Source organism: Hemiscyllium ocellatum, chromosome 31, assembly GCF_020745735.1.
Source record: "Hemiscyllium ocellatum isolate sHemOce1 chromosome 31, sHemOce1.pat.X.cur, whole genome shotgun sequence".
Taxonomy (NCBI): Eukaryota; Metazoa; Chordata; class Chondrichthyes; order Orectolobiformes; family Hemiscylliidae; genus Hemiscyllium; species Hemiscyllium ocellatum.
The window spans coordinates 7266619-7292383 of record NC_083431.1 but is presented as its reverse complement, the minus strand read 5'-3'; the positions used below and the strand labels follow the sequence as shown (position 1 = coordinate 7292383).

The window sequence follows — 25765 nt, the reverse complement described above, 5'->3', positions numbered from 1 at the left end:
GCATATTTGCTCCTTTAATTTCCATTGAACTATTTGGTGGCCTATAGTACGTCCCCAATAATGTTAACATCCCCTTCTTATTTCTTAGCTCCACTCACAAAGCCTCACTCTGCGATCCTTCAGTGATTTCATTTCTGACTACTGCTATGACACTTGCTTTAATCAAGAATGCAATCTCACCCCCCACCCCAATACCACCTCTGTCCCATCTAAACCACCTGTATTCTGGCACATTAAGCTGCCAGTCCTGTCCTTCCCTTAGCTATGTTTCAAAATTGCTATAATATCCCAGTCCCATGTTTCTATTCATGCGGAGTTCGCTGGCCTTACCTGTCAGCCCTCTTGTATTGAACTAAAATTTAATCCAACAGGCATTCCTTTGATCCCTGTCATGTTCCAGCCTGACCTGTCTCTTCAACTTACTATTTCTAATTACTATATCTCCCTGTTGTTGACGATCCCAACCCTCCCTCCCACCCCTAAATATCTGGTTTAAGCCATCCCTTGCAGCACCAACAAAACTGGCTGCCAGGCTATTGGTTCCCTCCAGTTCAGGTGCATCCGTCTCTCTTGAACAGGTCATCTCTGCCCCAAAAAGATTCCAGTGATCTAAAAATCCAAATTCCTGCTCCCTGCACCAATTCTTTAGCCACACATTCATCTGCAATATCCTCCTGTTCTTACTCTCACTCGTGTGTGGCACTGGAAGTAATCTAGAGATTATCATCAACGGGGTCCTGGTTTTTAACTTAGCTCTTTATAATCACTGTGCAGGGCCTCATTATTTCTACCAATGTCATTGTGCCAACATGCACAATGAGTTCTGGCTGCTCACCCTCCCCCTTGAGAATGTTCTGCAGCTGCTTGGAGACATCCTGGACCCTGGCATCTGGGAGGCAACACACCATCCTGGATTTCAGTTTGTGGCCACAGAATCTCTTATCTGTCCCCCTAACTATCGCCTCTTTTTACCTTTACCCTTTCCTGCTGTGTCCCAGAGCCAGTTGTGGTGCCACCAACTTGGCTACTGCTGCTTTCCCCTGAAAGGTAGTCATCTCCCCCACCTCCGACAGTATGCTTGTTTTTGAGACGAATGGCCACAGGGGATTCCTGCACTTTCTGCCTTCTCCCTTTGCTTTTTTTGGTGTTCACCGAGCTACTTTCTGCCTGCACCTTAGGTGTGACCACCTCACTAAAACTCTGATCTGTAAAGTGCTCAGTATTGTGGATGATCCTGAGTGCATCAAGCTCCAGCTCCCTAACATGGTCTCCTAGGAGTTGCAGCTGGGTGCACTTCCCACACGTGTAGTCTTCAGGGATGATGGACGTCTCCCTGAGCTCCCACATCCTGCAAGGGGAACATGTGGTTGCCCTAGCTGTCATCTTAACTGCTGTAAAACTAAAATGGAAAGTTTTAAAAATGTTCCCTATGACTTCTTAACCAGTCTATTAACCTGCTCTGCTGCCTTCATGGATTCTAAGGTGTCTCTGAGCTGTTCTGCCATTTACTGAGTACTCTTTCGTTACTGTCACGACACAGGGTTAACCCCCCTGCTAACTTAAACCTGCAACATAGAAACGATTTAAATCATGCTGTAATCTGTTACAATTAAAATCTGTTACTATTTAAAATGAAAATTAATGGCATTATTTCTTTTAAAGTCTAACAGAGAAATCCTGATCAAGATTTACAAAAAACATTCAAATTTCAAAGCAAAATTGCAGTGGTTTGGCATCATCCTGTAATATGTGTTTAGTTTGGCAGTTCAGAAGATGAGAAATTTGTGCCAAAAGGAAACAAGCATGGCTGTCTCAGGATGATGTGTTTGCTGATTGCCAGTCTTCAAACAGATCCTGATGATGAAGCAGGTCTGTAAGAGTAGAAGCAAAATACTGCAGGTGCTAGAAATCTGAAACAAGCACAAAGAGACTGAGGAAGTATCATATCAAACTCAAAGTTAACTCTTATTTCTCCCTATAAGAATATGATTGGACTGCATTGCTGTGTGTACTATAGACTTGGAAGGGGTGGAAAACGGAGATAATGGAGAAGAGGTGATCTGGTTTTGAGAATACTCTTGCTGCTGAAGTATCAAAGCCCCACAATCTTTAGAGAACGAAATGCCTGGGAATTCAGTGCCACCTGTACTGTCATGATCCAAATGTGTGCCTTGAATTTGGTAACCATATATGGAGACTGCAGGTGAAAGATGGTTGCTAGTCAATGCAATTCAAAAATTGGTCTTACTGGCTGAGAGATTGCACATGGTCCCAAATGTAGCATATGCTTTTTTCAAAATCAACAATTTAAAGTGAAAGTTACCTTATTGATTGCATTATCCCTTTTCTTCCCTGTTAGTGTTTGCATTATATTAATTTACCCTGTTTTGTTGCAGTAAAAGTTTGAAAAAGTTCACTCTTGTCAAATGGCTTGCTGAATGTTAGTTCTCAGTTTCTGCTCATTTTTCGCGTTATCAGTCTTTCTGGGGGTCATGCCAATGAGATGCCTCAACAGCTGAAGTTAATGTTGAGTAACTCATGCAAAAGAAGATAGTTACCTGATTTAAAAACTGATTCAAATTTTATTGGTGGACACACAAACAAAAATTTATCAAAACTTCCATGACGCACAACAATTCTTGAGAAGAAGGAAACTTAATCTGTGGAAGCAAATGGAGAATGCTGGAGAAACTGAGGTTTTGCAGCTACTGTGATGAGAAAGTTAATTTTTTAAGGCTTCAGACCTGAGGAGAAATCGTACCAGACTCTAAGCTAGAAATGTTGAGAATGGAGATATAGTCATAGAGATGTACAGCACGGAAACTGACACTTCACTCCAACTCCTCCATGCTGACCAGATATCCTGAATTAATCTAGTCCCATTTGCCAGCATCCCTCTAAACCCTTCCAATTCATGTATCCATCCAATTGCTTTTTAAATGTTGTAATTGTACTCGTCTCCACCACTTCCTCTGGTAGCTCATTCTGTACATGCACCACCCTCTGTGTAGAAAAAGTTGCCCCTGAGGTCTCTTTAAAATAATTTTCCTGACCTTAAACCTATGTCCTCTAGGTCTGGACTCTCCCTACCCAGGAGAAAGACTTTGTCTATTTATCCTATCCATGCCCCTCAGGATTTTATAAACTTCTGTAAGGTCATCCCATAGCCTCTGACGCTTCACGGAAAACAGCCCCAGCTTATTTAGCTTCTCTCAATAGCTTAAATCCTCCAATCTTGGCAACATCCTTGTAAAGCTTTGCTGAACCCATTCAAGTTTTATAGCATCCTTCCAGAATTGTACATAATATTCCAAAATGGTAATGAAAATGAAACAATCTGCATTTATCATTATTACTGCACTGAAACTGATTACTGTGAGAGCTGGCCTTGTACAGAATAACACAGAAATCCAGAAGTTATATGAAAGATTTTGCACTTCTGAAGAAGGTATCCTTCAAACAATGGGAAATGAATCGAATTGACAAGATATATTACCTTTACACTGTTAAGCTATTGAAGGAAAGCACGGTTTTGGTGCTGAAGGTCACTATTTAGCCAGATAAAGCAAGACCATTAGACGGAGGAACACTGGGCTAGCACCAGCATTCAGTCATGGCTGATACGTTTCTCAATTCCATTCTCCAGCCTTCTCCCTGTAACCCTTGATCCTCATACCAGTCAAGAACCTATCTATCTCTGTCTTAAATGCGGTCAGTGACATTGCTGCACAGGGTTATGGAGGGTATGAGATTTACAGATTAACCACCCTCTGGCAGAAGAAATTCTTCTAGGAGAAAGTGAGGGCTGCAGATTTTGGAGATCAGAGCCAGAGTGTGGTGCTGGAAAACGACAAGTGGTCAGGCAGTATCTGAGGAGCAGGAGAGTTGACGTTTTAGGCATAAGGGGGATACACACAGTAAGTACTTCACTCAGGGTGGCGGGCATTTGGAACGCATTGCCAGCAGAGGTGGTGGAGGCAGGCATGGTAGATTCATTTAAGATGCGTCTGGACAGATGCATGAGTAGGTGGGTAGCAGAGGGATACAGATGCTTAGGAATTGACCGACCGGTTTAGAGAGTACATTTGGATTGGCTCAAGCTTGGAGGGCCGAAGGGCCTGATCATGGGTTGTAAAATTTCTTTGTTCTTTGTTCGTCAGGAATGAGGCTTGTGGGCCAAGGAGGCTAAGAGATAAATGGGAGGGGAGTGGGGCTGGGTGTAAAGATAGCTGGGAATGGGATAGGTAGATGAAGGTGGAGGTAATGGTGATTAGGTTGGAGAGGAGTGTGAAGCAGATAGGAAGGAAGGAAGATGGACAGGTAGGACTGCTCAAGAGGGCGGTGTCGAGTTGGGAGATTGGTACTGGGATAAGATGAGGGGAGGGGAAACTGGTGAAATCCACATTGATCCCATGCAGATGAAGTGTCCTTAAGATGGAAGATGTGGTGTCCTTCCTCCAAGCGTCAGATGGTGAGGGTTTGGCGATGGAGGAGGTCCATCATCTCCATGTCCTTGGCAGAGTGGGAGGGGGAAGTTAGTGTTCACCTACAGAGCGGTGGGGTTGGTTGGTACAGGTGGTCCATAGATGATTTCTGAAATGATCCAACCTCACCAACCAACCCCACTGTCCTCTAGCTGAATACTTTAACTCCCCTTCCCACTCTGACCTATCATTTTCACCCCCACCTTCATCTACCTATTGCATTCTCCCCAGCCTCAGCCTCATCTCTCACCACCCTTTGCCCATAAGCCTTATTCCTGATAATGAACTTGCGTCTGAAGCATTGACTCTCTTCCTCAGATGCTGCCTGGCCAGCTGTGCTTTTCCAGCACCACACACTTTAACACAGAAGAACTTCTTCCCTCATGTCAGTTTTAAGGGTCTTCCCTTTACTCTGGAGCTATGCTCTGGCATTCTAGTCTCTCTTAATAGTGGAGCTATTTTCTCCAGGTCCAGACTATCCCTCATGTTTCTAATCTCCAAATACAAATCCAGAGTCCTCAACTGTTCCTCACATAACAAGACTTTCATCCCTGGATCATTCTTGTAAACCTGTTCTGGACCCCCTCCAATACCAGCACATCCATCCTTAGATATACGGCTCAAAATTGCTCTCAGTATTCCAAATGTGGTCTGACCAGAGCCCCATACAGCCTCAGCAATACATTTCTGGTTTTGTATTCTAACCCTTTTGAAATTAATGATAATGTTGCATTTGCCTTCCTAACTGCCAACTAAGCTTCTACATTAACATAAACGAATCCTGAACTAAGACATCCAGTCCCTTTGTTCTTCAGAAGCCTCGCCCCATTTAGAAGATAATCTATGCTTCTATTCATCCTAACAAAGTGCATAACATGTCACTTTTGCACATTGTATTTCATCTATGTTTCCTGCTGTCCTAGCTTATCCAACCCCTTCAGCAGCCTCCCCACCACCTCAACACTACCTGCCGCTCCACCTATGGGCGGCACGGTGTTCCATGATTAGCATTGCTGCCTTAGTGCCAGGGACCTGGGTTCGATTCCTGCCTCAGGCAACTCTGTGGAGTTTGCACAATCTCCACGTGTCTGCTTGAGTTAGCTCTGGATGTTCTGGTTTCCTGCCACAATCCAAAGACGCACAGATCAAGTGAATTAGCCATGTTAAATTGTTCATAATGTCAGGTGCATTAGTCAGGGGTAAATGTAGGGGAATGGGTCTGGGTGGGTTATTCTTCAGAGGGTCAGTGTGGACTTGTTGGGCTGATGGCCTCTTTCCATACTGTAGGGAATCTACCTTTTGTGTCATCCGAAAACTTTTGAAAAATGCCTTCGATTCTTTTGTTCAGATTGTTAATGTGTTACATGATTGTGCTGGTCTGGTCCCCACATGGACCCTTGCAGAACTTCACTATAGTCATTAGTTGCCTTCCTGAAAAAGACCCTTTTTATTCCTGCTGTCTGCTTTCTGCCAGTCAGCCAATCCCCTCTCCGTGTCAGTACTTTATCTCTAAGAGCTAATGGTGTTTTTTTTAATATAGGCCTCTTATGCGGCATCTTGTGAAACATCTTTTGGAAATCCAAATTCCTCATGTCCACTGGCTCTCCATTGTTTGTTCTAAGAGTTTTCACAGATTTGTCAGGCATGACCATCCCTTGACTCTGCCCCTTTTTATGATGTACTTCCAAGTACTCTGCAATCTCATCTTTCATAATAGACTCTAAAATCTTACTAGCAACCAAGTCTAACAGCCTGTAGTTTCTTGTCTTCTGCCTCCTTCCTTTCTTAAACAGGGGTGTTCATTAGCTATTTTCCAGTCCTCTGGGACCCTTCCTGACTCCAGTGATTTCTGAAAGGAGACTCTGGTAGTGACCATCTTCAGAATGCTATAGATGTAATCCATCTGATCTGGCAGATTTATCCAGTTTCAGACCTTTCAAATTCCCCAGCACCACCACCTTCGTGATGGCCATTCACTCTCTTCTGCCCCTGATTTTCTTGAAGTTCTGGTATGCTGCTGGTATCTTTCACCATGAACACTGAGGCAAAGTATCTCTTCAGTTCCTCCACTGTTTTTGCTCCCCATTACTTCTACTACAGTCTCATTTTCCAGTGGTCCAATGTGCATTCTTGCCTTTCTGGAATTTAAAAAAAATTCTTGCAATCTTCCTTTTATATTACTAGCTAGCTTACACTCATAATTCGCTTTCTCCCCATAATGCATACTTAGTTATCCTTTGCTGGCTGTCAAAAGCTTTTCATGCTCTGGCTTCCCTCTAATCTTCACCACAATGTATGCTTTTATTTTTATGTTGTCCCTGACTTTCCTTGTCAGCTATGATTACCAAATCCTCCCCTTAGTATGTATTCTTCCTCCATGAGATGAATTTCTGGTGCCTCCCAAATTATCCAGGAACTCGTGCCATTGCTGCTGCAATGTCTTCCGCTGCTGGACTTTGATTTAATTTCATAAAGATAAGGCAACCCTGCCTCCTCTGCCCATCTGTCTGTCCTTTTCGATAAGATGTGTATCCTTGGGCATTTTAAGTCTTAGCCTTGATCCCATTTTCAGCCATGTCTTTGTGATACCCACAACATTATTATTTGCCAGTTTGTCTGTGCAACAAGCTCATCTACTGTGATTCACATACTATGTGCATTTAAGTACAACACCCTCAGTCCTGTGTTGACTGCCCCCCCCCCTTCTCATAGGTGTCCCCTCATCTCTTGTATCCTGTCTGTATAATCTATCCTATTACTTGTTCTGGAAACTTTAATAACTTTTGTATCCAATGCCTTCAGCTGAAGACACTCATCTGTAATGATGGGGATGTAAGACATAAGTTGAAATGGATTGTCCCCTCGACACTTCAGGCTGAAGATGGTTGCAAATATTTTAGCCTTGTTTATGCATTATGTGCTGGACTCTGCTCTCGCTGAGAATTAAAATATTTGTTGAGTCTTCCTCCTGTTGATTGTTTCATCATCCACCGCCGTTAACCCCACGTTCAATGTTGACTCATGCATGATCCTCTGTCTTGCTGGAACTGTTGGACTGAGAGAAATGCTGGGTGTGAGGTTATAGCTTTTATACAGCTGAGCAGAATACAGTTCTGCTCTGCTGATTCGCAGTGTCTCATGGATGTTTGGTTTTATGCTACTAGGTCAGCTTAAAGCATTTGGCATAACAGGTCAAAAGTGGAACATCCTGTCCCTTGAGTTTGCTCCGCCCATTTGATAAGATCATAGCTGATCTATTTCTATTTTGAATTCCATGTTCTTATTTACACCTGATAACCCTTGATTTCCTGTGCCTATCAAGAATGTATTTACATCTTCCCTAAAAATATTCAGTGCCACCACCACCTCACTGCCTTCTGAGGCAGAGTTCCAAGTTGCACAACCAAGTGTGAGAAACAAATTCTCATTCAGGTGGTCATTTGTAATAGTGATCATGGAACTACATCTGATTCACTAATGTTCTTATGGGGGAAAGAGAACTGCCAAATTACCTAAAGTACTGCACATTTAACCCCAGACCCACAGCAAGAAATTAAATATTAAATACCCGCCAAGTGGCCTAATAAGTCACTCCATTGTATCAAGATGCTACAGGAAAAAAATTGAAGAATAAAGCTGGATGGATTACCTGATATTGACCTAAACAGTAGAAATAATAAAGACTCACTGTGCATAGCTGACCTTGCAAGTTAGGAGACCAACTAATCAAGAAAGAGATTAATCATACTTGCTGTACCAAACCTTAAAGCCAATATGCAAGGAACAGTAGAGCAGAGGAACAGGCTGTTCAGCCTACTAAGACTACTGCCTTTCTAAACTAAAAACCTTCTGCATCTATGCTATCCACATCCTTCAAGTCCTGCCTATTTGTATATCTTCAAGGTATTCATCACCTTCTCTGGCAGTGCATTCCATTTCCCAGTCTCTCTCTCATTTAAAAAAAACTTGGACCTGACATCTCCTTTAAACTATTCCTCCCTTTTACCTTAAGCCAATGGCAATTGGGGTTTCTACTCTTGAAAAAATACTGACTATCTGTTCTATTCACACCTGTCATAATTTTGTAAACTTCTATCAGATTGTCCCATATCCTTTGCTTAAGTGAAAACAAGTGAGGTGTGTCTAGTCACTCCTCGTAGCAAATACCCTGCACACAGGACGACATCCTGGTAAACTGAGTTTGTACTTACTGCAAAGCCTGCACGTCGTCCTTGTGTGGTGACCAGAACTATACACAGTATTCCAAATATGGCTTAACTAAAGTTCGATACGGCTGCAACATGACTTGTCAATTTTAATGCTCTATGCCCCTCTGACTGATTAAGACAGGTATGCCACATGCCATCTTGACTACCGTATCCACCTGTGTTACCACTTTCAGGGAATTGTGGACCTGTATGCCTAGATCTTTTTCTATATTGATGTTGTAAGTTTCTTCTATTTACAATAAACTTTCCTCCTGCTTTAGATGTTTGAAAATGCATCACTTTGCATTTATCTGGATTAAGCTCAATCTGGCATTTTTGTGCCCAAGTCTCCAGTCTATCTATATTCTGCTGTATCCTCTGACAGTCCTCTTTACTCAGCTCTGCCAATCTTAGTTACATCAAAGGAGACCATTATTTCATCCTCTTCTATCTTTTTGTCTTCGGTCTTCAGGAATTCTTGGGTGGAGTGGATGGGATGCCGAGAGTCTTCTACCATGTGTGTTGGTCTTTGGTGTAGCTCCTTGGCCAATCTGAAAGTTGGTTTTCCAGGTAGTGAGACTATGGGTCTGAGGGGGGCTCCTGGTTTGTAAATTTTGAGTAATCCAGAGGAGCATGGTGTGTTGGATTCATCTGGTTTCATTTTTTTGCAAGTCGGTCTTCACAAACTAGGAGCCTTTGTAGAACTTTTAGTAGAATGCTCGTGCCACACCATTCACTCCACCCAAGCATTTCTGAAGACCCTCAAAGGCACTAAGATAGAAGAGGATTAAATAATGAGCTCCTTTGATATAACAGCCTTGTCGACATCAATCAATATCAATCTGGCCAAGGAAATACTGACTATACTATTAGAAGACCCAAAGAGACACACATCAAGCACCGCCAACTTCATGAACAAGGACAGTATCATCAAGCTAGTGGACCTATGCCTTACCACCCACTTCACCTTCAACAACATGGGATCTCTGATATCCGATTTCTTAGCAGAGACAGAAATGCAGAACAACTAGCTCTGCAAACCATCCAACCCAAACTTTGGGTCCACTACGTGGATGACACTTTTTTTGTCATCACTAAATGAAACTAATTCGAGGAAACCTTCAAGACCATCAATAATATCCTAATTGGCATAAAATTCACTAAGGAGGAAAACAACAACAAAATGCCATTCCTAGATATCACAGTGGAGCAAACAGCCAATGGGGAGGTTCAAACCAGCATCTACAGAAAAACACATGTGGACCAAATATTGAACTACAGAAGCAATCACCCCAACATCCACAAACTAAGTTGCATCAGAACATTACTCCAGCGAGCCACCACTCGCTGCCGTACAGTGGAGCTACGCTGAGCAGAAGAAAATCATCTATACAGTGTATTCAAAAAGAACAGGTACCCAGTGAACGCAGTCTGCTGATTTCTCAGCAACAAGCCCAAACAAGCAGACAAAACATGTTCAGAAACTCTAGTCACTGTCCTCTGCATCAACGACATCTTGGAAATGATTGCCAGACTACTCCGATCCCTTGGCATCATGGTAGCCCATGAACGTAACACACTAAAACAGCAGCGAATGAACTTGAAAGACCCTATACAGACAACAAAAAAACTGTCATTTACAAAATACCATGCAAAAACTAATAAACACGACATTGGACAAACGGGCAGAAAACTAGCCACAAAACAACATGACCCTCTCTCACTAGAGTCCTTACATGCAGATGAGGAATGACAACACATCCATCCTAGGACAAGCCAAACAGAAACACGCATGAGAATTCCTAGAAATGTTCCATTCCAACTGGAACTCTATCAACAAACATGTTGACTTGGACCCGATTTACTACACCCTGAAAAAAAGAACAGGAAATGACATCACCAACCCAAACATATAAATAGAAAGCAGGAATCATTAACGGTGCTTCATCCGGAGGCTCACTGAAGATGTTACCAAGTATGGTGACGAAACATCTGAAAATGAACCTTCCAGCTCAGCAAGCAAACCTACATCCAAAACCTCAACCTGAGCAACAAATCCTCTCAAAACACTGTTATCATATTTTTGTTACTGCGACATAGCGGAATCTTCATTTTGAGATCACTCATTCAATCCTGTAACATTGTGTAAATACCAGTTCTTGTAAAGCCTGCTGACTGTTTCACACTCGAGCATACAGGGTGGCATGGTGGCTCAGTGGTTAGCACTACTGCCTCATAGTGCTAATATAGACCTGTGTTTGATCTATCTTCGGGCAACTGTGTGGCATTTGCACCATCTCTGTGTCTCTGAGAGTTTCCTCCCACTGCCCAGAGATGCACAGGTTAGGTGGATAGGCCATAATCTCCAGGGATGAGTTGGCAAGGTGCATTAGCTGTGAGAAATACAGGGTTATAGGCTAGGGTGTGGGTATTGGTGAGATGCTCTTTGGAGGGTTGATGTGGACTTTATGGACCAAATGGCTTACCTCCACACTGTAGGGATTCTATGGTGTGACAATCCAACCCTAAGAATTGCCACCTGTCATCAGGTGTAAACAATTCATGTAACCTTTCTGCTTCCCGATGTCAGTGTTTGTAGTTTGGTCTCCAGCAAAACATTTGAGTTGAAACTGCTGGAATTCAAACACTTGTTGCAGATGTGTTTGCTTTGGGCCAGTCTGGCAGCTGTGAACTCTCTCTCATGCTGAAATTGTGACCCATTACCTGTCTCCACACCATTAGTCCATGACTGTGGGTTATTAGTGCAAGTACATTAATGGCATGCTGCTGTCTTTTTCTTCTTTTGAGACATTCCCTAAAATCTGCTTCCATCTAGGCACAATATCTCACGAGATGGCTCACTCTGCAAGTTGTTTTACTAAGGCTCCTGTGAAATACTTTAGGTATGTTCAGGGCATAACATGACTACAAATTGTGAGGAAGGGTCACTGGACCTGAAATGTTAACTCTGATTTCTCTCCAGATAAGGTGTCTGCTGAGTTTTTCCAGTAATTTCTGTTTTTGTTTCTGATTTCCAGCATCCTTAGGTCTTTCAATTTTTTGAATACAAGTTGGCCTCATTCTGTTGGAATACCCCTCATATTTCTCTTTTCTAGAGTAAAGAGCCCAAGGCTGTTCACCTTTGGGTATAATTTAGTAGTGCTGGAATAATTTAACGTGCATTATGTTTAGCATCCTTTCCAACCTTTTATGCTATAGTGATCAGAACCGTACACAACAGTATTCCCAGTGAAGCGAGATTCAAAATGAGTTTCATGCACCTTTCTGTCCCTTTAGAAATAAACACGACTGCTTATTACTTTTGCTTTAGTCCAGGTAAGTCTCTGACAGGCTTAGTGACTCCCAGAGGCAGAGGGGTAAGTTGTAAATGGCCCCCTACTTGACGAAGGGACCAAATTGCATTCAGTTGGTTATAATTGAATAATTAGATTAGATTAGATTCCCTACAGCTCGATGCTGGAATTGAACCTGGGTCCCTGGCTCTGTGAGGCAGCAGTAATAACCATCCCCGTTGTGGGCGCCACTGCTGCCTCACAGTGCCAAGGATGCGGATTTAATTCCAACCTCCGTTGACTGTGTGGAGTTTGCACATTCTCCCCGTGTCTACGTGGGTTTCCTCTGGGTGCTCAAATTTCCTCCCACATTCCAAAAATATGCATGTTAGTGAATTGGCCAAGCTAAATTGCCCATAGTGTTCAGAGATGTAGGATAGGTGTATTAGTCAGGAGTAAATATAGGATTATAGGGTAGGGGGAGTGGGTCTGGGTGAGTTGCTCTTAGGAGGGTTGATGTGGACTTGTTGGGCCAAAGAGCTTGTTTCCACACTATGTAGGGATTTTAAATAGTTTGAGAGTGTCTAGGATTATGGTGAATTACTGTGTGCATTAAGGTTGCTATCTGTTCTGAATAAATATTTATCGAACAAAGACCTGCAAACTGCAAGTTGTTCCATAAATTAAGTTTTTATTAAAACTCCAAACATGCTCCTTTTCTTCCTCTAGCCTTATATAAACAGTTAAACGCCCCAAATGCTAGTACGATGTGTCTTCATTTAACTTTTCTCCATTTATTATTATTTCAGTTGTACTCTGGGTGGCAGGATGGTTCCAGTCTCGTGTGACTGTGTCGAGTTTGCATGTTCTTCCTGTGTCTGCGTGGTTTTCCACTAGGTGTTTCAGTTTCCTTGCACAGTCCAAAGTTGTGCAGGTTAGGTGATTGGCTGTGTTAAATTGTCTGTAGTATCTTAGGGATGTGTAGGCTATATGGATTAGCAATGGTAAATGTGGGGCTACAGAGAGAGAGTGGGTGTGCTGGGTCTGGGTCATAATGTGCTAGGAATTCTACAGTTCTACATAATGTAATGAACTTTTAGGTTCTCATAGAAATTAATTTATGTTTGAGTTAAAGTTGTGAAGATCTACTGGAATCCCATATTGCCCCCTTCTATCGTTCTGTTATGTTCAGTACAGTGCCAAATGCGCCTGGTTGTTGACTGTGCCCTTAAACCACATCTCAGTGGTCTATAAACCCAGTTAAGCGAAGTGGAAGAAATTCTTTAACTCGATTGATTTTCTTCTGTGTCTATTTTTTTGCTGCCTCTGGTGTATGCAATCCTATTACGTAGTCATTCCTTTTGAGGTGGTTAATGTCAGGGACCTCTGATATTGAGGAACAGTGTTCAATGTCCTAGATAGCTGGCACAACCAAATGTATTGTATCGCTTTGCTGAACCAATCTAATTCTTTTTATCGTTGCCAAAAATACCTTCTCCTGTTTTAGGCATTTTCTAGATTTCAGTTGAATTATAGGGCACTCCTTAAATTAACTAAGTTGAAAAAACCCTTTAATTATTGAGATGTGAAGTACAGTGACAAAGTTTGTTTGCCTTTAGAACTATCCATTGATACCTGTGAGTGAAGAGGCCACAGGCTCCTGGCAGACTGGAGCCTGTGCGCTGTCACACCCATGTTGGCTAACCACTGGAAGGATAAACAAACACAACTAATTGGCATTACTGTATCTTCTGGAAACTAAATTTTAGGCCATAATTCTTCCAGAAATGCTTTGGCTTTTAAGTAAACCCTTAAGTTAAAAATTGCTCTTTTCTAAAATGATTTTAAATAGCTGTTATTTAGAAAATGCTAGCTAGCAGTGTATCCTCACCAGTTTTATTTTTGAAGTTTGTGGATGATTTATTTAAGTGCATAACCCCTTTAAATGGAGTTGCCTGTGTGATAGCTTCAGGGGACCCACTAATGTGAGAGTTGCATGCAAGGAACAATTGCAAAGGCAGTTAGCTTTTGGGGAAGTAATTATCTTCAATTTTTGCTTTAAATTTCTCTCTGCCGAACTCTGCCTGAAGAACCAGTACCTTAAGGTAATTCTGAATTTATTGTTGGAGAACACGGTGATGAGTTGTAGTGATTAGCTAGCTATTTAAATTTTGACATGTCCTTTTCATCTTCCACCCTGTCAAGAAATGTCAAGTCTCTTGACATTGTTTCATTATTCCTTCTCCTGTGTTTCCATCCTATGGTTTGCTCAGAGAGAGATCTGACTGGAGGCTGTCTTTATACACTGTTATAATTCCTGCCACATTGGATGATCATAATGTGCAAACCCTTTATCTGCATGTCCCCAAACTGAAAAGGCCTAAAAGTCTTTTGGAAAGTGTACCTGAATGGAATTGTGGACAAAGAGTTTGGTTCCTTGGGGCGGAGGTGGAGGAGGGGTGGGGGGAGGTTGCTTTGCTTGAAGCATTTTTCTCCCCCAAAGTTTCAAACTCCATATGCTTTCAACTCCATTGTGTGCATTCAGGCCAAGCAAAGTGTTTTCCTCTGAGGGATCTGAATGGACCCAAGTGTTAACGTGCAGTAACAAATGCTGGTAGAGAATTGTAAGTGTAGACATAATGTGAGAAAGGTTTACAGACACCACAAGGTTTTTGATGATGATGTAAACCCATGCCCAAACAGTCTAGGGTTCGATGAGCTAATAAATGAATATTTTACTTTTGTTTATGAAATGATTAATAAGCGATCTTAAAGGATAAAGTATCCAAAAACCAAAAATATCCTTCATCTGATAAAACCGTTGGTTCCAAGGTTTTTAGATGAAGGATTTCCAATCTGTAATAGCGCCTAGTTGTATCTGATTCTAAATTGGGAAAGCTATACACTTGTGTTTATAATATAATTTGTCTTTGCTTTATATCATGAAATTGCCTGACTAACCTTGGCAGGGCTTTGAAGTAGGAGGTCAAATCTCCAACAACATATCCCCACAGCATGTCTGCAGAGGTGCATCAGTGGCCTTTCTTCCATCTTAAAACTGGAAGTGGAATTATTGGTAATAACTCCAGTCTTCAGCACTTTCACACTATCTCCAATTATGAAGCAGCTAAAGCCAGGATACAGCAGAACCTGGATGATACTAAAGCTTGGACTGATAAATGGCAGGCAACATGCACCTTATACATATTTGGTAATGATTGTTGAACAAAAGAGAGCCTAACCATTTCTTGTGTCCTTTAAAGACATAACCAACAACCTCATCAAGGTTCTCATGATCCAGAAGCTCAACCAGGCCTGGAACGTCAATGTCATGCCTGCAAAACAGAAGAGGTACTTTACAACTAATGGTTCACCTGTTACCTCAAAGCCTCTTCACTATCTACAAGACTCACACCAGGAATGTGATGAATGCTCATCACTTACCTATTGGAGCTGTCAGTCAAATATATGTGGCTAATATAACCTCCTATTTGGCTATCTTCATTTCTCCTTCACAGTGGCACACTTTGGCAGCACTATGTTTATTCTAGTTGCTGTTTTCTTGTGACACTCATTGCTGAGAAAGGCAACAGTATTATGGGCACATCATAACCTTCATGCTTCTGCCTAACTGCATGGCAGTCTGATATGGGCACATTGCTGATTCTTCATTATCACTTGGTCAATGATCTGGAATTCCCTCCCCACTTGGGAATACCATAAATTCAAACACTGCAGCAGTTAAGGGATAAGAACTTCTTCAGGGTAAGTAGAAGAAGTCACCCTTGCAGTCTTTTCACTGTTACACTCATCCTGGAAAATTTAAAAATAGTGCAATATTCACCAGGCTAGTTCAGTGTGATGTAACACTTGATATGTCAAGTTTTTTGATCTCGCCCATCTTTGTGCAGCAGGGAAGAAAAACTAATGATAAACATCTGCATGCCTGGTATTAGATAACAGCTTTATTCTTTCTTGATACTGTAGTTTACCCTTGTTAATGTAGAAACCCTGATCCAGCCAGTCTGTTTTAGCAGACGTATTTGTGCATTTATCAAAATTCTGCTGTGTTTGCTAAATGTTCAGTGGCAGTACCAGCTGTTACTTTCTACACTTGTGTGTCGTCAAGAGTTAAAGCAGCAATGTGATCTGTCTGCTCTATATGGGTATGGTCTCCATTTACTTTAAAGGGGCATTGTTGCTGCTCTGTTGCACTCGACTTGTGCAGTTGAGTACTGTTAGAGTTCATGTAATGGGAATTTTCCATTGCAACAAACATCTGACACAGGAGCTTCTGCAATTCTGTAATTGTTTTTCATCAATGCATAGTCACTTTACTGCATGCCCTGAGTAAATAAATTCAAGCTCGCATACCTTTCAAAATGTTCTTGTGGAGATAATGCAGTTCTCTTAAGTTTCAGCTGATTTTTGGCACTGCAGGCAATTCATTTTCTAAAATAAATTGATTTTAACCATGTTATGGCAAAGAACAGAACTTGATATTTTTCATTTTGTTCATTTTCGGTTAGTTTTAAAGTGATAGTATAAACAAAATATTTATTCTTATTTGCTTTTAGATAAAACAAATGAATATAATTTTGCAGCATTTGCAATTAGATTTATGAGAAACTGTTCCAAACCTCATTAGTTCACAATTATATATTCAGGATAACAAGGTTAATTGGAACAAAGTTGGACTGGAATTTCATTACCTTTTTGTGTTTAAATAAGGCAAAGTATTACTTATTGAGTTGAATAATCTTCTTCCTTTTAAGTTTGGTGGTACACTCAAATAAGCCATTGAAGATCTCTGAAGAGCGGGTACAGGGATACATCCAGAGTAGAAACCAGTACTACAAAAGCATTCGCACAGAGACAGACTCCAAGTCAGAAATTGATCCATATGCATTTGATGATGGCGATGAAGAATTTAGCCTGCCTGATAAGAAGGACAAGCAAGGCAACGACAGAGATCCTGGAAAGAAACATTCACAAAAGGTGAACTATAATTGAGATGTTTTTCAATACATTATTTCAGAGAGTGTTTAGTTGCACTGATTTTGAGTGTGGCCATTAGGATTCGGTAAGCATCAGCATGTATAATAGCAAAATGCTTGAATGACCATAAACTTATAACATCTAACTTTTGTCCTTTCAATAGTTCCAAATGTTTTCTGTGCATAGGAACATAGTAGTGAAATGTTGGTTATGGTTTTGTTAATCGGTAAAAGAAACCATCTGGAGTGATGAATTGCACATTGAGTATCTTGCTACAAAATTAAAACCGATTGTTTTTTAAATGCCGGATTTTGTTCTCCCCCTCCATGCTAACAGGACTTGATGGCAACACTTTTAAATTTCCTGAGAGTGAATCACTCTATTTTAACTTTTACTTATGATATGTTGAAGTTTTGAATCCTTTCTGCATTGTCATTATCATAAAAACATTCTCTGTTACATGTAAATTGTGAAGCAACTGAAGTGATTTTATTTCTAACGCAATCTTCTTTCTGTAGCAGTAACGTTTACTGATATTTCCTGTTTATTCAATGAGATTTTTTGGATCAGAGTTTCATTTTGTTTTGAAGGAAATATTTTTGTAAATATTGACCATTTTGAATACAGAAACTTTACAGAAATGCCTTTTTAACTTATTTGTATGGCATTTGTATTGCATAGATTTGTATTAATACCTCTTCTTTCTCCTTGAAGTTCAAATTATTGCATTGCCCATCCACATGAATATGTGTAAATGTTCCTTCTCCTGGCATCCAGGTCTGTCCATTGTGTTCCGCCTGCGAGCAAAGTCTTCTGGGATCTCTTGGTCTGCCTCTTTATAAGAAATTGTTTCTATGGTATCGGTTTCAATGGGAAATGAGCCTGCTTTTAGGGTACTGGGGCCTAATTGGAGCTGGGAACTTACTGTGAAGGCTGTTTGGAAAGTGTATTCTCTGGTCTGGGAGTAGCTTGGCCATGTCTGGTTTCTATTTTAACCTGTATGGCCAAGACTGGAGCATTGTGGATGTGTCCCGTGTATGTTGAAAATGTGTTGCTGGAAAAGCGCAGCAGGTCAGGCAGCATCCAAGGAGCAGGAGAATCGACATTTTGGGCATGAGCCCTTCTTCAGGAATGAGGAAAGTGTGTCCAGCAGTCGAAGATAAAAGGTAGGGAGGAGGGACTTGGGGGAGGGGCGTTGGAGATGCGATAGGTGGAAGGAGGTCAAGGTGAGGGTGATACAACCTCACCACTTAAGAGTTTGGAAAATTGCTTGTTCTGTGCTGTGAACTTACTGGTGGTTGATGGTTGCATTTCCAGTAGGACAGGTCAGATTAGTTATTCTTTGCCTGCCCCTGAGTCTGAACAGTTGCTGTTTTTGTTCATTGTTCTAAAAAATGTCATTGGTTTTATGAAGGTGATTGTCAAATGAATTAAAATTCACTTAACAAAAGTCTTGAGTAGTTTAGTGCATTCTGTGGACTCAGGATGTTTCAAAGTGCATATGGTCCCTCTATTTTGAAGTGTTAACATTTGTCTTGTAGGCAAGACTTAGTGGTCAGTTTGTACATGTTAAAAATCCTACAGGTGACCTAGGAAGTAATGAGTTGATTATTTTCTTGAAGTATTTGATGTATGTGACTTCAGCAATAATAGATTTTAAAAAAAACTGCTGATGCTAGAATTCAAGGTAGACAAGCAGGTGGTTGGAATTGCACAGCAAGCCAGGCAAAATCCTGGAGAAGAAAAGAGCTGAAAATATGTTGCTGGAAAAGCGCAGCAGGTCAGGACATCCTGGAACATCCTGGAGATGTTCTCCCCAAACATCCTGGAGAAGTCAATGTTTTGAGTATAATCACCCCTCTGCAGTCCTGTGTTGTCCTATCTTCCCCCCCCCCCCCCCCCCCCCCCCCCCCGCCCGGGTCGAAGCAAAGCGCTCCGATAAAGTATAGTTTTACCTCCTTCATCTTTATTCCGGGCCCTAGAAGGAGAGCGAATGATCGCCCATGTGCACAGAGACATGAGTTCTCTGTCTTCTCTGGAATAGCAGTTTCTTAATGAATTATATAGTCATTTTACACAGAGGAGCATCCAGATAAGGCAACATACATATTGATTGGGTGACTGTTACAATTAGCGAGTGTCAATAGTGAAGACTAAGCCACCCGCTGTCACACAATGAATGACTGGCTTCACATAATGAATACTTTTCACCTTGTTAAACTGACCTCTCATACTGAATGCTACCTCATCTTGTTAAATGGCTTTACATAATGCTTGCTTTTCTATCTTGTTAACCCATTACTTGCCTCCAGCACCCGATTCTTAACTGCAAGTTCTTATCTGATCTGATTCATGCTCCGCTAAACCTCTTGTTTCACAAAACTCAGAACTTAACTCTTTCCCCACTTGCTCATACCTGATACACATTCTCACCTGAAGATGGGTTACACCTGAAATGTTGACTTCTCCACGTCCTGATGCTGCCTGGCTTGCTGTGTTCCAGCCTCCTGCTTGTCTACCTTTAATAATAATAAGTCTGTGAAAGCTTTTTAGTTTGATATAATAAAGTAACTTAAATTTATATCAGAGCTTTTTAATTTGCAAATTATCATAAGGCAGTTCAGTGGCATAACTGGGGGAGAAAAGATGCTGAGTCAGGGTACACGATAGTAGGAGGGGTGACCAAAGGTTGGTTAAAAGGTGTATTTTTAAAAATAGGGTCTTGGAGGGCTATTTAGAAGTAGAGTGAAAAATGAGTTTAAAATGGAAATTTTTTAAAATGCAGCCTGCGTAGTTTGAAGCGAGAGGAGGAGAGGCACAAGACTTCAGGAATGGTGAATTCTGGGGTGAAGTTAACATGAGGGTGAACATTTTAAGTTGCATACATTGTGGGAACAGAGTCCATATGATTCAGGAAGGCCAGGGATGATATGTTGGAAGGAATAGTAACTTTTAGGTTGGCAGCAGTTTTCAAAAATCCAGTGGATATATAATTTCATTTCGAATTGGAAACACATATATTGACCATAATACCATACCATGTTGTGCTGCCCAGTAGCTGCTTGTACTTCTGACATAGGTTGATGGTATTGGCAAGACTAGCAAAAGATTTTAGAACATTAAAGAAAAGATGAAATTGAAAACGCTGTTTGTGAAATGTGTAGCTTGTTAGTCTATTGTAATATTAGTTATGAACTTTAGATTTAGTTAATGAAAATTATTTTGGTTAAACTAAAAAAAAAACAGTTTGTCAAGTTCACTTGTGCTGAAAGGGCTCTTGCAGGCTGTGGCATGATGTACAAGAAGAGGAGACTGGTTGTTTCCTTGTTGCTGTTTTCAAAATGTGGAGACATAGTACAATTACTTTTTCTCTGGCCTCACTTGATCAGTCTCTTAATTCTTCCATTTCACTCACTGTTCCTTTTGAAATTTGACCTTCAGCCTCAACCTGTAGTTCTCTCAAGGGAACTGCAGGATGTATAAAATGTGTGTAAATAATTTATTTGTTTTCATTTTAGTTAAAAGTCTCCTATTTGTGCACTTCACCTATCAAATTTGTTTGCTTTCAGTTTAATTTTAGTTAAAAGCCTCCTATATCTGCAATTCACCCATCACATTCATCTGTAAGTCTAATATCATTAGGTGGGCATTGGTATGTATGTAAATTTCGGTTTCTGTATTACAGGGGGACAATGACAGTATTGGTGTATCACATTCAACGTTGCCAGCGGAAGGAGAGGATGCCATGTCGATATTTAATTCTGGAGCAAAACTAGGTATAATTTCTATTTATTAATTATACTTAATTGTATCCTGGTCATGGGTATTAATTGGAGTTTTTTTTTGTATTCTTGAATAAATGAAAACAGACAAACTGGTGGTTAGGTTAAGTGATGCATGTTTGTCATGTGTTTTTCTCTAAGAAAATTGTGTGTGAATTATCTCCACTTCTATTCTTTATTACTTGGGTTTCTGGAATGGAGCATAGTTGATAAGTGCCTTCTCTGCCCAATAATTCATTATCTCGATGACCAAAAAAAAAGATATGGAAGGGTATTATGTATTGTGTGCATGTCTGTTTTGTTTGAAGTTTTTTTAAACATATTACAAAAATATGAAAAATGTTGCATGCCACCCATTTTTTTTTTAAAAAAATTGTCTGAAACAATTCCTTTTTCCCTTCAATGATCAATCTTCTTCATAAATGCTGCCTCTGTATTATGCAGCAGCATGTTGAGTGTTTGAACCATGTATCCATATTGGTTTTGTCTTTCCAGAATTAGGAATTAAGAAAATTACTGATAACTGGGTACCTGACATACTCATCAACACTTGATCAGAATTTTTTTTGTGTATGTTTGGTTGCGAGTAGGCTTGTCGTAATTAAAAATGCCGAGGGGGAATTTGTTTATATATTGTCCGTTTTATACCCTTATCTTTGCAATCTGCCCTCCACTTATTTTGATATGGTAATGGTCGCGTTGTTGTTCTATTTTAATTTGAACTGCTGTTTAAATGAATGATTAGATTAGATTCCCTGCAGTGTGGGAACAGGCCCTTCAGTTCAACCAGTCCACACCAACCGTCCGAAGAGTAACCCACCCAGACCCATTTCCTCTAACTAATGCACCTAACACTATAGGCAATTTAGCATGTCGATTCACCCGACATGCACATCTTTGGACTGTGGGAGGAAACCCACGCAGACCCTGGGAGAATGTGCACACTCCACACAGATGGTCACCCGAGGCTGGAATCTAACCTGGGATCCTGGTGCTGTGAGGCAGCAGTGCTAACCACTGGGACATTGTGCCGCCTGTGCTGTCTGCTTCTGACTGAAGGAATTTTCTTTTTCAAAATAGTCACCATCTTGTATTCATGAGAAATTGAGTTTTGGGAGTAAAGAGCTGTTGCAATAGTTGAGACACCCCACGTAGCAGATGGATTTTACACTTCATTTATTTATTGCTCATTGATCTCTCAACAGATGTTCAGTTAAAATTTGATCCCTATTCCCTCCCAATGATTCTGCCTTTTGGAGATAATTTAACAATGTAATCATGTGAGTCTGGTTGGAGAGATGATGATTTTTCACATCTAAATTTAATAAATGTCAATATAAGAGTGCATTAATTTGAATTGAAATGTGACCTCATTCCCATTTGGAAAAGATGATGCTGTATCCTGATTTTATTTTAATTTGACTGTATAATTACCTTCATCTTTGTAAAATGTATATGCTGGATACTGTTTGAAGGAGGTGACATTGATAGTTTCAGACCTTGAGTCATTATTTTCTTTTATTATTCATTCATGTGATGTTTGCATTGCTGGCTAGGCCAGTATTTATTATCCATCCTAATAGCCAGGAGGTCAGTTAAGAACCAACCACTTTGCCTATGGTCTGGTGTCACATGTAGGCTAGACCAAGTAAGGGATGGCAGTTTCCTGAAGGACATTAGCGCGCCATTACCTGAGTCTCTAGATTAGTATTCCAATGATTATACCACTTGGCCATCACCCCTCCCTTAACAAAGCAACATTTCATTTTGGGGTTCTAGGAAAGATGCTGAAACAATGGAGTAGACTGTAGAAAATACAAACATAAAGGTAGATTTGAAGAATTAGTAAATGTCAAAATAGAGGAGCTTCCTACTTTTAACAGCACTTTCAAAACATGTTTCAATGAACAAAAATATTTGGGTTTGTCTTTACTAGAGGTGTTTTAATACAAGTCCTGAAATTTATAACAGTAGAGTAGATAATCTAGATCTAGAACAATGTTTCCTAACATCCCCAAGATTCCCAAGGTATTTTACATCCAGTGAAGTGATTTGAAGTTTTATGTCAATTAGTTCATTTTTCACAAATGCAAGACATTTTTTGGTAATTTACTGTATTTGGTGGCACTTACCACAACAACAAAGTTTAAAGCAATCTAAAATATTAAACATTTGTGTTTAATAGATTCTCTCTTTTTAAATTATAGATGGACAAAGATCACCTACACACAGTCGGACTGCATCCACAAGTCTCATGAATGAGGTTGATCTGGTGGTCTCGTATAAAGATCTTGACAATCTGTTTGATGATGATGATGAACTTGGGGTAAGTTATTTTGCCCAGTTTGAAATGTTTATTTTCATGACTTTTTGTTAGAAGGATTTAAACTAGGTTAAGGTGGGAGAGTGTGAAGGGAAAGAGGAAATGTAGATATTTCAAAGCAAAAGGATATGTTGGCATTGCAGGCAACTCTGTTAGATAATGATACCCAGAATATACAATGTATAAAAATAGCAGCAAACTGGATCAAAGGGGAACAGTATGATACGGAAAAATTAAAGGCTCAGTACTTAAATGAACATAATTTGTTTTTGTTTCAAATACTAATAGCACAAGTGGAGGTTAATGGGTATGATCTTCCCGCCATTTCCATATCAAAGCTGAGAACAAAATATTCAGGAGTATGTGACTTTTTTGAAAGGTCAAGAAGGAAGGAAGGGATGATGGGTAGTTTTTTTAGTACTATGTGGAATGTGTGTGTTGGCAAGAAATGATTCTAGATCAGAAGATGCAGAATTCAGATAGATGGAGATAAATAATAAGGGGAAGAAGATACTGATGGGATTTGTGTATAGATCCTCTAATATTAGGTATACTGTATGATATACTGCATCAGGATTTAGCGATAAATAATTTTATAATCGTATTAAATAGATAGTATATTAGTCATTGGTGATGCTAATCTTCATTAGATTGGGAAAATCAAATTGGCAAGGTAGTCAAGAGAAAGATTTCAGTGTATTTTGGGACAGTTTCCTTGAGCAATGTATTGCAGATCCAGTTAGGAATCATATTATAAAGCAGCTAGAGATAAAGAAACTCAGCAGGTCTGGCAGTGTATGTGGAAAGAAAACAGTGTTAATGTTTCAAGTTGAGTTCTGAAGATGGGTCACTGGACTCAAAAGTATTAATTCTGTTTTCTCTGCCAGACATTGCGTTTCTCCAGCAATTTCTGTTTTTATGTCAGGGATGGTCACACTGCAGGTTAGGAGCACCCAGACAGTTAGGGAGGGTATGACTCCCAAGATCCAGATGGGCTTTATCCTAGAGTGATAAGGTGGTGTCTGAAGAGGGGGTGGATGCAGTGGTGATTGTACTTCAAAATTCTATAGATTCACGAAAGGTTCCTGCAGATTTTACAAATGTAACTCCACGATTTAAGAAGGGACAGAGAGAATAGTAGGGCAAGGATTCTAATATTATAAAGGATATAGGACAACGATATTTGGAAAAGAATAGCCGAATTGGATGGAGCTGACGTGGATTTATAAAAGCAAGATCATGTGTTTCAAACTTTGTGAAGTTTTTTACAGTTTGTTTGTTTGTTTGTTATATCATTGCTAAAGGAGACTTGGTGGATATGGTGCCTTTGGACTTTCAGAAAGGTCTTTTGCTAAGGTGTCATACAGGGGTTTTTAGGAATGAAATTTGGCTTTGGGATTGAGGGTAAGGTATGTCCTGAGCATTGGCTGATGGGTGACGATCAGAGAATCTGAATAGGCAGCTTATTCTCAGAATGGTAGAGTGTTATCAGTAGATTACTGTTACAGCTTTTTACAATAGACACAGAGGAGACGTGTTTTTTTTACAGCAGAGGGAAATACCGTTCAGGCTACCATCTCTGCCAGTCATCAGCATCTATCTATTCTCATCCCATTTTCCAGCATTCAGTTCATAAACCGAAGGAAATGTTCACGTTGGATCATTAAAAATGAGTACACCCCTGTAAATAGTGCCACCCAGGTAAATAGTGCTGTGAGGAAGGCATATGGTGTACTGGGCTTTATTGGCAGAGGAATTGAGTTCCGGAGTCCTGAGGTCATGTTGCAGTTGTATAAGACTCTGGTGCGGCCTCATCTGGAGTAGTGTGCGCAGTTTTGGTCGCCATACTATAGGAAGGATGTGGAGGCATTGGAACGAGTGCAGAGGAGGTTTACCAGGATGTTGCCTGGTATGGTAGGAAAATCGTATGAGGAAAGACTGAGGCACTTGGGGCTGTTCTCATTGGAGAAAAGAAGGTTTAGGGGAGATTTGATAGAGGTGTACAAGATGATTAGGGGTTTAGATAGGGTAGACACTGAGAACCTTTTACCGCTAATGGAATCAGCTGTTACAAGGGGACACAGCTTTAAATTAAGGGGTGGAAGCTATAGGACAGATGTTAGGGGTAGATTCTTTACACAGCGGGTTGTGAGTTCATGGAATGCCCTGCCAGTAGCAGTGGTGAACTCTCCCTCTTTATGGTCATTTAAGCGGGCATTGGATAGGCATTTGGAAGTTATTGGGCTAGTGTAGGTTAGGTAGGATTCGGTCGGCGCAACATTGAGGGCCGAAGGGCCTGTACTGCGCTGTATTTTTCTATGTTCTATGTTCTATATCTGGTTATATTGGACCTTGTGATGTCTAATAAGTAAGTATTAGAATAAAAGTATTAGAGTATTAGAATCTAAGAGTAAAAGATTCCCTCACTAACAGTGACCATAATGTGGTAGAATTTAGTATACTGTTTGAGAATGAGACATTTTGCTTGGGAAAAACTTAAATTTAAAGAAGAGTACAAAGAAATGAGGCAGAATTAGCTGGGAAATTGATTTAGTAGAAAAGATGGTTAATGAACAGTAGCAGCTGTTTTAAGAAAATCGCTTATGACTCACATCAAATCTCTATCCTAGTCAGGAAGAAGGATTCCAGGAAGGGGATAAACCAACTATGCTTAAAC

The 25765-nt window shown here is 40.5% G+C and overlaps 1 protein-coding gene across 2 annotated transcripts in view; it reads left to right on the top strand.

Annotated features, from left to right (window-relative positions):
• The window catches only part of med13a (mediator complex subunit 13a), a 232041-nt gene that overhangs the window by 134554 nt on the left and 71722 nt on the right, over positions 1-25765 (top strand). For both annotated transcript variants that reach the window (XM_060847924.1, XM_060847923.1), the window contains exons 11-13: positions 16761-16983; positions 20669-20759; positions 22973-23091. In XM_060847924.1, the coding sequence (XP_060703907.1) occupies positions 16761-16983; positions 20669-20759; positions 22973-23091 (433 nt within the window). The remainder of the gene's footprint in view (positions 1-16760; positions 16984-20668; positions 20760-22972; positions 23092-25765) is intronic.